At 41.2% G+C, this 13,736-nt stretch overlaps 3 protein-coding genes across 4 annotated transcripts in view; 1 reads left to right on the top strand and 2 right to left on the bottom strand.

The window, feature by feature from the left end:
* LOC142355291 (ran-binding protein 9-like) overlaps positions 1 to 13,736 on the top strand; it is a 281,185-nt gene that overhangs the window by 66,818 nt on the left and 200,631 nt on the right. The window lies entirely within an intron of this gene.
* Positions 1 to 13,736, bottom strand: part of LOC142356023 (uncharacterized) — a 214,018-nt gene that overhangs the window by 23,022 nt on the left and 177,260 nt on the right. The gene's annotated exons all lie outside the window — the stretch shown is intronic.
* LOC142355302 (uncharacterized) lies at positions 583 to 7,927 on the bottom strand. The gene is made up of 3 exons (XM_075407515.1): positions 6,753 to 7,927; positions 4,836 to 5,250; positions 583 to 4,284 (listed from the first exon to the last, which is right to left on the bottom strand). The coding sequence occupies exons 1-3, from the start codon at positions 7,898 to 7,900 to the stop codon at positions 997 to 999; spliced, it is 4,851 nt and encodes a 1,616-aa protein (XP_075263630.1). The 5' UTR covers positions 7,901 to 7,927; the 3' UTR covers positions 583 to 996.

Below are 13,736 nucleotides of genomic sequence, written 5' to 3'. Positions count from 1 at the left end.
TGCTTTAAAAATGACCAAAACTTGAGCAATTCTAAAAACTTTTGTTGTTAGATCTCAACATCACGGCAAACGCTTAGTCGAGCGGAAAAATGATTCTTGGATAGTACTTCGAAAATCGATAACATGAAAACTAGGGAGGAAAGAAAACAATTGAATTGACTTCAACTCTTCAAATTTCATTGACTAATTGTGGTTCAATTGAGGGAGGGGGCTTACTTCGGTCAGGGAGTTGGTATAATGTCAAATGTCACTGTGGGGCTTAAAATGATGGTAATAGACCTTACTATAGAGCAATTTTAAGATTTTAATTGATAATTGAACCCAATTTTGGCCGACTTTTGATTTGATTTACTGTATTAATCTTAAGCTAGAGGCCATTTAGAAGTAAAGGGACATTTAAATCAAGCAAAAATAAAGAAGTCAGGCGTGGTAAAAGTGAGAGCATGCAAAAGGTAAAAGTCAAAGGGATCAGACGAAAAATCGCATAAAAAGACTGCAGGACTAATATAATTGCTCCAAACTTCGTTTGAAAGCAATTAACAACTACGAAATAGCTCTCACATTGCGCAACTCAAAACCAGATTGAAGAGAACAATTTAATTAGAACTTTGAAAACAGATAAATAATTTGTCGGATATTAACAATGACTTTACATAAAATCTCTTAAACAGTAAAAATTTCAATTGAAGTACGTAGTATTGCACACCCATTAATGTCAGCATTTTGAGATTGTGCGGTGAAGAGAAACCCAACATGTATCATCCAATTAACCTTGGTCTATGACATCAACTATCTAACTATTCCCTGTCTAATCCCAAACCGAGTTAATCCAGAACAGTATAAAGCTACTCACCCCGCATTATAAGTCAATAACTCGTATATTAAAATAGAATTCTCTGGTTAGAACAAACAACGAGGCAAACACGTGCCTGATAAAAGTTAAGGTAATGAATGGTCGTGATCTGGCGTTATCGTGGAAACTAAATATTTCAAAGATTAGTTAACCGTGACTTTAGAAGAAAAGATATCAACATTGACCGACTCCAAAATTTCGCCCATCAGCTCTACCAGAAATCGGTCTTCTTTATAATTCAGCTTCTCATCGCTGGATTTAATCTGCGGATCCACATTATTCACACCAATTAACCTCGCGACTCCGTTGTCCATGCGATCAATCTGGACTTTGGTAAACTTTTGGCTCCTGAGATCTTTGATAATGGTTTTGTGTTCACGCTTGATGTTGTCAAGTAGGGAAACCGCCGAAGACCCTGATTTTGAGAACCACGTGACCTTCATTCCTAAGGTTGGGATCTCACTGTAAAACACAGCGGCTAAAGGATCTTTCAAATCAGCAAAGATTTGATCGTTTCCAGAGGCACTTTCGTAGACGTCCATTTGGATAATATGTTTGGTTATCATCATTTTGGCAACTGCAAACGCAGCCGGACTTGCATCCAGGTCTACTTCGACGCTGTTGGCACTCATTGGTATCTCGCCAGATGCCAGTTTCTCATTTTCTTCCACATCTTCATCTTCGACGTCTCCAGGACTCTCATTTTGATTGCGGACGTCCGGAGCTTCAGGTCCAGCTACTGGAATCTCTCGCATTGCAACAATGCCTGGCTCATTTTCGTCTTCTTTTTCAACTAGCTCCACTTCTATTGAAGACTTCAGACTTTCCGTCAACTGGAACTTCTTCAGTTCGAAGTACTGTCCTAACACTTCCTGAGAATATTTGTGAAAATCTTGCACATCAACAAAGGTCTCAAACTTTCCGTCAAGTTCGTAAAATTGTTCCAGAACTTCATAATACTCAGCGTGACCCGCGAGTCTCACATAAAGCGGTCCTTTATCGAGTAAAAGAGATATTAAAGCTATTCCTTCCTTATAGAGCGCAAACACTGAAGGTATGTTGATATCGTCTGAATTAGCGTCGGGCGACATTGAAAAGAGCTCGTTTGATAACACAGTTGTGTCTTCAACGCTGTCAATCACAATCAGCCCGAGCCCACCCCTCTCCTGAATAGCCCTTGCCTTCTCAGCAAATAAACAGTTTCCTCGAATCGCGATTACAATATACGCATTAACGTCATGACCCGGGTCTATAGTGCACGCATCAATGGGTTTCGCGATCATTACGTAACTTGCAACTTCAGGTTTTGATGACAAATCATATCCGAACAACGCTGTTCCAACTTTGAACACCATCGAACCATGATAAGGCGCTGATAGGATCTGAATGACAGCTTCTTTCGGTTTGACCTTGCTGTCCTCGTTTATTTTCCAAGCCTCTCCGATGAAATTCATTCCTAACTGTGCTAAAGTGGGATTGTGTGCTTTGTGATATGTATGTTTAAGCTGTAAATTTCCATTTGCTTCTCGAGTGACCTCGATGCCCATCAAAGAGAGGGTCTCGAAATGAGCTGAGTTTGTTGAGTCGAAGTCGTGGGCAGATAAGGGCACAAATCCTTCTGGGGTCGGCTTTACATCCTGAGGAGATCTGATGATTTGGACGTTCGGAATCGAGGAATCAAACGTCCATTTCTTCGAGGTGATTTTAATTTGAGGTTCAGCTCCTGGAGGTTGCATGCAGAGTGGTTCCACGTTGATTAGATTTGGTGACTCGGTTTTGACGAAGCCATGAAACTCTTTGCGAATATTGAAAGCGTAGAAGGGGTTGTTTATGAAGTCGTAATTGTGACAAGTGTTGTCTAGACTGACTTGGTCAATCAAAAAATCAGACGTAGCATCCAGTGTCAATGGAATGTTGGCAGTCGTCTTCTGGAGAACCTTTCGTGAGTTTAGAGAACTCGAATTGTTATGCAAAAATGGCGACTTCCAATTTATAGGCACTAGGTGAGCTTCAGTTGTGAAAATGAAATCGTCAACGTTGAACCAAAGTTGATCGTCATCTGTGAAGATCAAATAGAGATACTTAAAAGTTTCAGCAATGACGAATGAATCGAATCTATCTTCTTTCTTCCCGGTTTTAACGTCCGAAATCGCCGCAAATCCACACTTTACTCGGGTGTAGTTCTGAATCGCCTCAATGGTGTGTTCAGCCACGTCAAGGTAATGTGCATCTCCTGTCGCTTTGTACAAAAAGTAAGTACTCTCTACAAACTCAGGGCGGATCGGGTGATGGTTCCAAACTAGATTGAAGTCTGAATTGAAAGCCTCCGGTAGAAATTTATGTCGCTTCACAACTTGGTAGAAAATTTCATGAACACCAATTGCGGATTTAATGTCACCTTTCAAAACCTGAATGGCCGGCCAGAAGGCACTTAGAGCATCCACGTGCGATCTGGATACGACGTCTGGTTTCAACATGTTGACACTAAGTAGTAAAGGCCCATCGTGAATGTATTTTTTGATTGCTTTGTAATGCTTGTTAAATCGGCTAAGAAATTCAGTATCGCCTAGCAGCATGTACGCTTTGAAAATGTATTCATAATAAGAATCGATTCCTGCCCCAAGGCCCGAATTTTTCTTGATCCATTCTCCGGTTCGGATGTTCATAATCGTCCCAACAAGATCCGAGGTCAAACTACGTTTCGACCAAATGTAGTCGACGGCTTCCCGTGCTTTAGTCTCGTAGCTAGAATCACCCATTAGGCGACTCAGAGCTGCGAATTCCAGCAAAAAGGTCCCCGCACAAGCAGTACACGTAGTTCCGTCTTCAGGAACCTTCGACTTCGGATGATGGAATCCGTACTTCAAGTTGATCCTAGACCTCGGCACCCCAGTTGTAGTGTTGAACGCAGGTATCAGTCGATCAGCAATGTCAATTGCCATGTAAAGTAGTTCATCTTTGTACCACATCATACCGACATTTTCATGTTTCATCAGTTTGGACATCACGTGACCTCCTATCAGACCCCCCAAGATTCGGATATTGGTCTCGAATACTGACACAACCAAATCGGAATCGAACCTTATTTCACTGATCACTTTTTGCACCGCCTTTTCAAACCGATCAACGTCCCCAATCACAGCCAAGGTGTCCAGCGAATCAACCAGAGTGAGGGCAAAGTTGCCCAATGAGTCATCGATGTCTCCCCGACTCGCTGTTTTCCCTCGAAATCTTCCCGAACATGATAGTGGCATGAGTTCGTCTCCCGGATAAGCATGTTCCATGTAATTGTCGTAGGCATGATGGATCATTTCAATCACTTCTTCCCGGAGTTCCTCTTTCGTTTTGGTCAAACATCCAACGTGGATTACAAACTCGTTATACACGAGAAGTAGCACAGGCAGGAATAGAAACGGCAAGGAATACATTATTTACGCAAGACAGAGAGATGACAGTTTAAGAAACGAGTTTGAACTTTCGGACCACTATAACGCCCCGAGGCATCGCTGGGGGGTTACAGGGTTGTGGACGTTGAAATACCAACAAGCATGCGGGATCTGAAAAAAATAGGGCTACGTCAAATATTTACATGAAATGAGAAAATTCATAACTATGTTTCGAAATGTAAATGGTACAATCATTTTATGGGTGAATATCGTTGATCTTGAGAATAAACACTAGAATTTAGATTACCAAATTGCATCTAATATATTCTGGGGTTTCACATCAGTTAAGTTAGCGCTAATAAGTCACAAGACTAAATTTTTTGCGCCTACCTCAAAATTAAACGTAAATATACGAATCTGCATAGAAAAACAAAGCTCAGCAGAACCTAAAAAACGAGCCTGCTGAGAGCAACAACGAAAACTAAAATGCTCAAAACAAGAAAAGTTACTTAAATAAAAATTTTCAGAAAATTGCATGACCGTAACACAAATATTCAAATCAAATTCACATAATTAATCACTCTATAACACACTTAATTAGCATAAAGAGCTGACATCAATTTTGATTGGTCATCGCTGAACTCAAGTTTTGTGAAAAAAGTTCTCAGAACAAGTCGTGTATGTTTGGAAAAGAAGTCTTGTCTCACAACATGCGCCAGCGCTCTCAAAGGTCCAACCAAGTCTGTTCTTTTCTTCACTTTATTTTCACTTTTGATTAACCCACACTGCTCCAACACAACGTCACAAAACCGCATTATATTTCCATTGTAAGTGTTCACAGATTCTCTCAGCATCGCTTCAAGCAGCTTCAAACTTGTTTCGTCGATATCGCAGCCACAGGCAATGTCCATAAAAAGATTCGAAAGCAGTTCGATTTCTTTTAAATAGTCTCCAATTTGGTTCAGAACCAGCTCAATGTACTTTGGTCCAAACGAAGCTAGAAGCTGAGAGCTAAAACAAGTAACTGAGTATAGTTATCAAACATGTACTTCAAAAACTCAGAAAAGTAAAATAAATTTATAAACAAAACCGACTAACGTCGTAAGAATTGCTCTCGAAAGAGTAGTGGGAGCTCTAATCAATTGCAGCCTGCTTCAGTCGGGGGGGGGGGGGAGGCTGACTTCTGTTTTCGGAAAGTTGACTTCTGTTTTCGAACAAAGGATCTTTAAAGGAGCTCAGTTCGTAGCGTATAGTAATAAAGAACTGATAGTAATATTCAAGGTTAAGGTCATTTCGAGAATTTTTGATCCCATATAAGTCCCTCCAACCTATCTAAACTACCCCCTCCTCCACACAATGCCCCACACACCTAGCCTAACAGCTACCTTCTCCCTCTTCCCAAATAGTGGCAGCTCTAATCAATCGCAGCCTGCTTCAGTTGGGGGGGCTGACTTCTGTTTTCAGAACGTTGAGTTCTGTTTTCGAAGAAGTGACCTTTAAAGTAGCTCAGTTTGTAGTGTATAGTAATTAAGAACTGATAGTAATATTCAAGGTTAAAAGGTCATTTCGAGAATTTTTGATACCATATAAGTCTTTCCAACCTATCTAAACTACCCCCTCCTCCACGCATAGCCCAACAGCTGCCTTCTCCCTCTTCCCAACTAGTGGGACCTCTAATCAATTGCAGCCTGCTTCAGTCGTTGCAGCCTGCTACGAACTGAGCTACTTTAAAGGTCCCTTGTTCGCAAACAGAAGTCTGAAAACAGAAGTCACCCCCCCCCCCCCCGACTGAAGCAGGCTGCGATTGATTAGAGCTCCCACTATTTGGGAAGAGGGAGAAAGTAGCTGTTGAGCTAGGTGTATGAGGCAAGTTGAGGAGTAGGGGGTAGTTTAGATAGGTTGGAGGGACTTATATGTGATCAAAAATTCTCGAAATGACCTTTTAACCTTGAACATTACTATCAGTTCTTAATTACTATACACTAAGTACAGAGCTACTTTTAAAGTCCCTTTTTCGGAAACGGAAGTCAACGTTCTAAAATGGAAATCAGTGTTCGGAAACAAAAGTCAAATATCAAGTCATGACTCCAGCTTAAAAACCCTGTGAATCTCAATACTCCTCTTCGAGTCGTAAAAACACGCACATGTTTACAATAATTGCTTCTCTTTGAGAACAATTAAAAACCTTCTAATTAAATTTCATGACATCAAAATAAACGACTTACGAAGACAGTACTTTTTGCAAAATGAATTTGTATTTATAAGAATCACCAATAAGATTTGAAAATTTCATATTTTTCGAAACGAAAGCAGTAAAATGGTTATACCTTATTATGCTTTTGAGAGAACGAAATGAGGTGTAAAAAAATTCTGCAAACGAGCAAAATTCTTACGTGCGGTTTTTTCAAACAGTTTTTTGTTTAAAATATTTTTGTTTAACTTTATCCGTTTACCCGCGCCCAATAGTAGTTGAGAGGCTGACTCCAGCTATTAAACAAATTGCGAAATCTCACCTTGGGCGGAGGAGGAACTGCTTCATTGTATTTTCATCACTTGAAATGTTTTCAGTTAAAGCTGCATTTGGGTCATTTTCCTCTTCTTCTTCGTCCTTTTCACCTTGATCATCATCAAAGCTTCCCAGAACACTTTCATCGTGTTGACCAGGCTGCAGAAACGTTTGCGATATCTCTTCAATCCCCTGGGGACCAAAATTGTTCCCATTCAAATCCAGCAATTGAAGGCAGCTTTTGTTTCGGAATGCTCTCGCAACAGCCACACCTCCAGAAGTTTCAATCTCACAATATGACACAATCATTGTTTTCAAAACTGGCCAGCTATTTTCGGCTACGTCGGCTAATTTTAAAGCACCCTCATTTCGGATAATACAATCACCTAGATTTATCACTTCCAATTTGTTTAAGTATTTCAACCCATCAATCAAGGGCAAAGCGCCTGCTTCAGTAACTATATTGTCATTCAAATTAAGTATCTTGAGGTTTAAATTGTTTTGCAAAGCACTTGCCAAGGCAGAAATTCCCGGAGCTTGAATTCCATTTTGAGGTATCTCCAACTGAATTAGAGATCTCATCATATCAAAAACTTTAGACATGTCTGTACATCCCGGATTTTCAAGACGATTCCGCCCGGCAATAAAAATTTCCAATTGCAGCGGTTCCTTGCCATCGTTAAGACTGTTGTTGTATCCTTCAATGAGAGCCTTAGCTAAAGCTGCAGCTCCAAACGTGCCTAAGCCATTGTTGTTCAAGCGAAGCTCTTTCAGTGTATAACATGCTCTACTGGCTAAGATATCTTTTATTCCGTCCACTCCTGCGGGACCAAAAGCGTTGTCACTCAAGTTGATTTCAATCAGCCGTGCGCCTGACTCAATTACCCCTTCATTCATTGCGCGAAGCGAAGGAGGCAACTCTTCGCGAAGTCTCCCTGTGAAAATGTCATGCCAGATAAGTCGTTTAAGAGTTGACTTTTTACTCAGTGCTTTCTTCAACACTGTCGATGCAGCCATCCCCACTGTGTTTCCGTTGAGTTGCAGAGCGTCAATGTCTCCACTGGCAACAATTTCATCATGGAACTCCTGGGCGTCTTGCGCGGAATCGAGTTTCTTTCCCCGGCCCTCGAAAGACAATAAAGTTTCCTCAACCATTCCAATCTTAAAAGAACTATTTTTTCGGGTCTTTCCCATTACGCCTCCCAGCTTAGTGGTCAGATAACCTATAGCCCCCTAATCATGGTAATTATACCACAATGTGGGTTATAATTTCATGGTGCGGCTACAATGGGAAAGACCCAATTTTTCTTATTGAGACAGGTCAGACTTGAGGGCAAATCGCAAAGAAAGGTATCAGAAAACATGACTCTTGATGGTCTCTCCGATTATAGCGGTACTTGAGGGGGCTGCTTTGCGTTTTACAACTGCTAAGTTCGGGACTATATCGAAAGACCCTACTCGGCTGATATTTATAAGAGGTTCAGATCCCTTTGACCATGGAAATTTACAGGTCAGGTTTTCTGGTCGACAGGCGTTGCCTCTGGGACGAGCTCCATCGTGCCAATCCACATCTCAACTGATTGTGGAGGTCAGCCCAGTGCCTATCTAGTCTTCTTTTAAAGACGTTTAGACTGGGGCTGGACGTAACCTCTGGCAGATTGTTCCAGTCTTTAGCCGCTCGCACAGTGAAGCAGTTCCGTCTGCTTTCGATTCTTGTTTTTTCGACATCACCTTGTTATCCTCTAGAAATTCTGGCGTTAGGCTCAAACAATCTGTTACTTGCATTTGTATCGTAGAGTGAGGGGAAGTTACACACAGGAAAGTTATGTGAAGTACAAGCCACTGCTGAATAGTATGCTAAGAACGCTTGTGAACCCAATTCCCATGACAGGGGGTATTTACAAAAAAAAAACAAATTTCTCACGGAAAATAACCTTAGAAAAAAGGGAACTGCTTCTGTGCAGACAGGAAAAAGATAAGGAGAAAATAGCTTCTTGACGCTCCGCAGTTTGGGATCCTGATACTTTAATCCTAAAAAACACACAAGACCAATTGCAAAATATGACGACATAACAGGTCAGTTAGACAGTTTACAACAGATTACCTACTTCTTTAAATCCTCTAGACACTACAGCTTGGCTGAAGTGCATATAAAGGGCAAATTGTTGAGGCCAGTGTAGTTTATACCATGTAAGAGTAAAGAGAAACTTTGCCGCATGTTTTAAAACATATCTCTAGTCTAATCATTCGTTAAAAGAGCACGTCTAAGTTTCACGTTGTTGGACAAAAGAGTCAAGTTTATGTTGCAATTTTGGCGGCTTATTTGAATCATCTTGAAAGTTGCAATAACACTGGCAACATGCTGCAAGCGCAGAAAGGGGGCATCATGGGTTTTGGAGGCATCAATTGAAGTCCTTTGTCATCTTCTTTGAAATTGGCTCTGAAACTGTAGGCTGAAATGTTGTCAATATCATCAGTACATCAATTTGTGAGAAAGGGGTTACTCACGTTGCTTAAAACCGGAGCGAGAAAAATCGAAAAAACTACGGAGAAAAAACGCGTGCGAGACCGGAAACGGGGCGAACGAACGTGCCGTAAGCCGTTTTTACCTTTACGACCCGTGTTTCTCCATCTCGTCCTGGCGTTGTCTCCATGACTCTTCCCAGTGGCCAAATGCCTCTTGGTCTTTCAACACCCAAACAATGTCGTCCACTTTGAGCGGTCGATCGTTGCTGTTTGACCATTTTGACCGTCGGCTAAGGGTTGGCAGATACTCTTTCACCAAGCGTCGCCATATATGGTTCATCAGCTTCTGCGTGTTCTTCCATGTTTTCAAGCTTGCAGGTTGCTGGTCTCCAAATTGTCCTGGTGGCAAGCTATTGAGGGGACGCTGGATAAGAGAGTGGTTTGGAGTCAAAGGTTCCTCGTTGTCAGGCTGCTCAGCAACAATAGTCAGTGGTCTGGAGTTGGGGACGGATTGTTTCCACCATGATTGTTAGGAAAGTGTCAAAATAGAGTCTTCCTGATCCTAGAATGATTAGGAGCGTTCTTTTGGCGCTCTGGATCAAACGCTCCAGACACCGCCAAAATGAGGGCCGTATGGGGGATTGAATTTCCACGTCGTATTGGCTGCTCCTAAAGCTCTGCAGATTCTGTCATTGTCCAAGGCTTTAACAGTTTTCTTCAGTTCTTCAGAATCGCCAACAATAGTTTACCCGTTGTCGCTGTAGAGGATTTGGAACTGGCATCGGCGATTGCAAAATCTTCTGAAAACATTGAGAAACGTATCTGTGTTTAGGTCTGGACACGTTTCTAAAAGAACTGCACGCGTCACCATGCATACAAATATCAGACCATAATATTTTTCTAAAATGCCTTTGGAATATTTGATGCAGAAGGGTCCAAAGAAATCTACACCAGAACTAGCAAAAGGGAACTGTGTTTTTGCTGTTGAAAAACGAAAACTAGGTAATGGTGCCATAATTGGTTGAATGTTTTCAATTGTCAAAGCGTCGACATAATAAACAATGAAATCGTACGCTTGCTAACGTTTTCTGAAGGCCAATCACATGGTGACGTTGTTGAATGAATGCTTTTTTTTGGTTCTGTGGACTGGTTGATACATATCTGATGGGCATGTTCCAACAACAAACGAACCATTTTGTCTTTGGCGTGCAAAATTATTGAACGTTTTCCAAATCCAAATGTGTTGGTGCGTACTGCAATTGACCACAAGATCTGAGTAATCCGTTCTCATCCAACAGCGGATTTAGGCATCGCATTTTGCACTTGGAATCTAGATTCATCCTACCTTGTAAGGAAATAACGGTCGAATGGAAAAACTATCCTGAGACAATTTCAAGAGATAATTTCTTGATAAATGAATGTGTTCAGTTGTATATTGGTGATTGTTCGTGTGCATTTTCTTTGCACAATGAATTAGGTTGAAAACTGTTGCAATTGTCAGAAAAATTTTGTTCCATTTTGAAAATTTACTCGGATCTACTATAGGTTTAATTGTCTTGGGACTTCTCGTGACTGCCCCACATGTTGCGCGTGGTTTGTTTATCTCATTCTAAGTTTACTCGTTTTCGCAAACAAATTGGGGTGGATCTAATCATTTCTTTTGAGTTTCGTTTGTCTCAAGACCGCAAGTTCCGTGATCGGCGGGATTGAGATAATTTGAGATGTGATGCTATTGCTGGAGTAAAGAACTTTTGTGAACTTTTTGTAATCTGTTTGAAACAAGACGTTCTGCTTCTTATTTGAGGCTATCCAGTCGAAAACTACTTGAATGTCGGACCAGAGAAAATTATGGTCAATTGTCATGGTCATTTCTCTTTGGATCAGTTGTAGAAGGCGCACTCCTATAACAGCGGCTTCTAGTTCCATTTTTGGCACGCTCAATTGCTTAATGGGAGCGACTTTGCACTTCCCCATGAGAAAACACGCTTGTGACCGAGTGGCTTGACTATTAGTTGTGCGGAGGTAAGCAACGGCTGCCATAGCTGCCATTGAGGCATCCACAAATATATGAAGTTGGCTGCTTGTGGTATTACTGAAAATGTGAACAATTTTTGGTATTGGGATTTCGGGCATGGCAAAGTAGCTGTTTAGGACTTTTTGGAGGGCATTGTGTAGTTCTTGTGGTATCAAATCATCCCATTCTCTTCCCAGTTTTCAAATCTGCTGCAAAACCATTTTTATTCTAATTGTCAGAAGAATCAACAGACCGTAGGGATCGAAGATTGAAGATGCCAAACTGAATATTTCTCTTTGTGTGTACAATGTTGCATCTTTAGGAAACTGTTGTAGGGGAAACATGAGAAAATCGTCAGTTGTTATGTTCCATTTTTGACCAAGGACTCTTATGATCTCTTTTTTTCCTTTGTCATCGGAAGAGAATTCAGTGAGTACATCTGGTTCGTTTGAAACAAATTTGTCAACCTGAAGCCACCATTTTTCGGGCATCTTATTGTCTATGATATGACTTCTTTGGCTTCTGAAATTGATGGCAGGGACTGGATGTAGTTATCCATATAAAAATGGTGTTTAATTGCTTTCAAGGCGGCTAGAAATTTAATTTTGTTGTCTTCTGCACCTTTATTGAGCAAATAAATTGCTTAAAATGGTGAAGATGTTGCGCCGAAGATTGATCTAGTGAACTGGAATTGTCGAATGGAGTTGTCTATCATCCAAAGGAAGCAACGAGCAGACTGGTCTTTTTGTCTCACATTAATTTGCATAAACATTCTTTCGATGTCTCACAAAACAGCAACCGGGCGTTCTCTCAATCTCAACAGAACTCCAACTAAGTTATTCAGCAAATTAGGACCAGTTAGAAGATTTGAGTTCAGTGATTCACCGCGGAACTTTGATGCTGCGTTGGCAACTCTTCTCACTTTTCCGGGTTTGTTTGGATTAGTGACTGGATGATTAGGTAAGTACCATATTGACTCTGGAGGTGGTGCTTGCATTTCGACTGGCTCAACAAAGTTTTTATCCAAGTGTGTTCGGAGTGTCTGGTTGTACTTCTGATTGAGAACGGGATCGTTTTGTAGTCGTTTTTGTAGACTTTTTAGTTGACTGACTGCTGAAAAACAGTTATTCTGGAGTTTCTTTACGGGTTTCCAAAGAAGGCCAATCTGATATCTTTCACCGTTGTGACAGATTGAGATTTCCATTGTTTGCACTGCTTAATGGTCTGATGAGCTGTCTTCATTTTGTTCGGGTAGTGTAACTTCAGCTTATACTTTCCAGAATCTTTGAACCAATTCGTCTAACGGTTCTTCAATGTCTTTCCGGCAGACATGGTAAATGAATGGTTGGCGCGGGGGCTTGTTTGCTTTCATTGTTTTATGAGATAGCTCGTACTCCCCAGCGAGAGTCCAACCAAGCTTTGTTTTGACGCCGAATTGCTACCTTGGATTACATCGACTGGATATGTGAAGGCAATGGTTTTGACACCAAGAAGGGCGCTTATTGCACCGTTGGCGATGTCAGGGAAATAAATGTGACTAAATTCCTTGAAGTTGTTGCATAATTGATTGAGTTCAAGAACGTTAGCGGGTGAAAAATTGAGACATGGCGTGCTCTAGGCTCTTGCAATGCTGAATTGCTGATTGACTTTGTCAAAAGGCGTTACTGTCACTGTTTCACTTATTTTGGACAGTGCCATTTCATGTTCAGTGTTTTGGTACTGCAGAGTTGTTGATGCTTGTGCTTCGCAGTGAAGCTCAAGAAAGCTAGTAATCCAGCAAGAAGGTGAACTGGCTTTCGGTGTCAATCAAAGCGTAGGTATCAAACACTTTACTTCCGTTTACAAATGAAACTGGTAGTATTTGTAGTTGTTCATACCATTCAGGAGGAGGAATTGCATTTTGGTTGATACTGAAGTTTTGGGTCGCATTCGAAGCATTCAAATGGGCTTGTTGAACATTTTGTTGCTGTAATTTTTGTTTACCAGAAAACGATTGACCATATTTTGTGTGCTGGCTCCTTTTACTGCTGACAGTGTCACTACTTTTGTTTTGATTTTGTTGTTGAAAGGATGGCTGTGTTTGGGGGCTTGCTAGATTTTGTGTCGGCTGATTGTGATTGCTTGTTGAGAAAGCAGCGGTGGGCCGCTTAACTTGTTTCGAAGGATCATGCAAAGTTGTGTGATGACATCCTTTACATGTTTCGCATCGTTTTGTGGACGGACATGACTGCTTAAAAGGTTTGTTGCTTAAACAATTCGAGCAGAGATTGTTCTTGCTCACAATGTCATACCTTTGATCTGGCGCACATTTCTGGTATTCAGGTCATGTTGCCAGTATGTGACTTCCTTTGCATTTCTCGCAAGACCTGTTTGACTGATCAGCATCTTTACGCGGAAGAAAGGTTGGTTGACCATGCTGGTTTGCAGGGCGACTTGAGCGCAATGGATTCTGTTTCCAATTTGTTTTTGAATTGTCAGAAAATTGATTCATGGCATTGCTGCTCCTATTAT

This window comes from Convolutriloba macropyga, chromosome 2 (assembly GCF_964194025.1).
Source record: "Convolutriloba macropyga chromosome 2, txConMacr16.3, whole genome shotgun sequence".
NCBI lineage: Eukaryota > Metazoa > Xenacoelomorpha > Acoela > Convolutidae > Convolutriloba > Convolutriloba macropyga.
Note: the sequence above shows the minus strand (reverse complement) of the source record. Positions and strands in the feature narration are given on the sequence as shown.

Bases quoted from the DNA above. Each gene is read 5' to 3' on its own strand.
- LOC142355302 (XM_075407515.1), bottom strand. From the start codon at position 7,900: ATGGTTGAGGAAACTTTATTGTCTTTCGAGGGCCGGGGAAAGAAACTC. The intron at 5,251-6,752 runs GTGAGATTTCGC...TACTTGTTTTAG, and splicing joins CAGTTCCTCCTCCGCCCAAG to CTCTCAGCTTCTAGCTTCGT. The intron at 4,285-4,835 runs TAAGTGTGTTAT...TGTCTTGCGTAA, and splicing joins TGTCAGCTCTTTATGCTAAT to ATAATGTATTCCTTGCCGTT.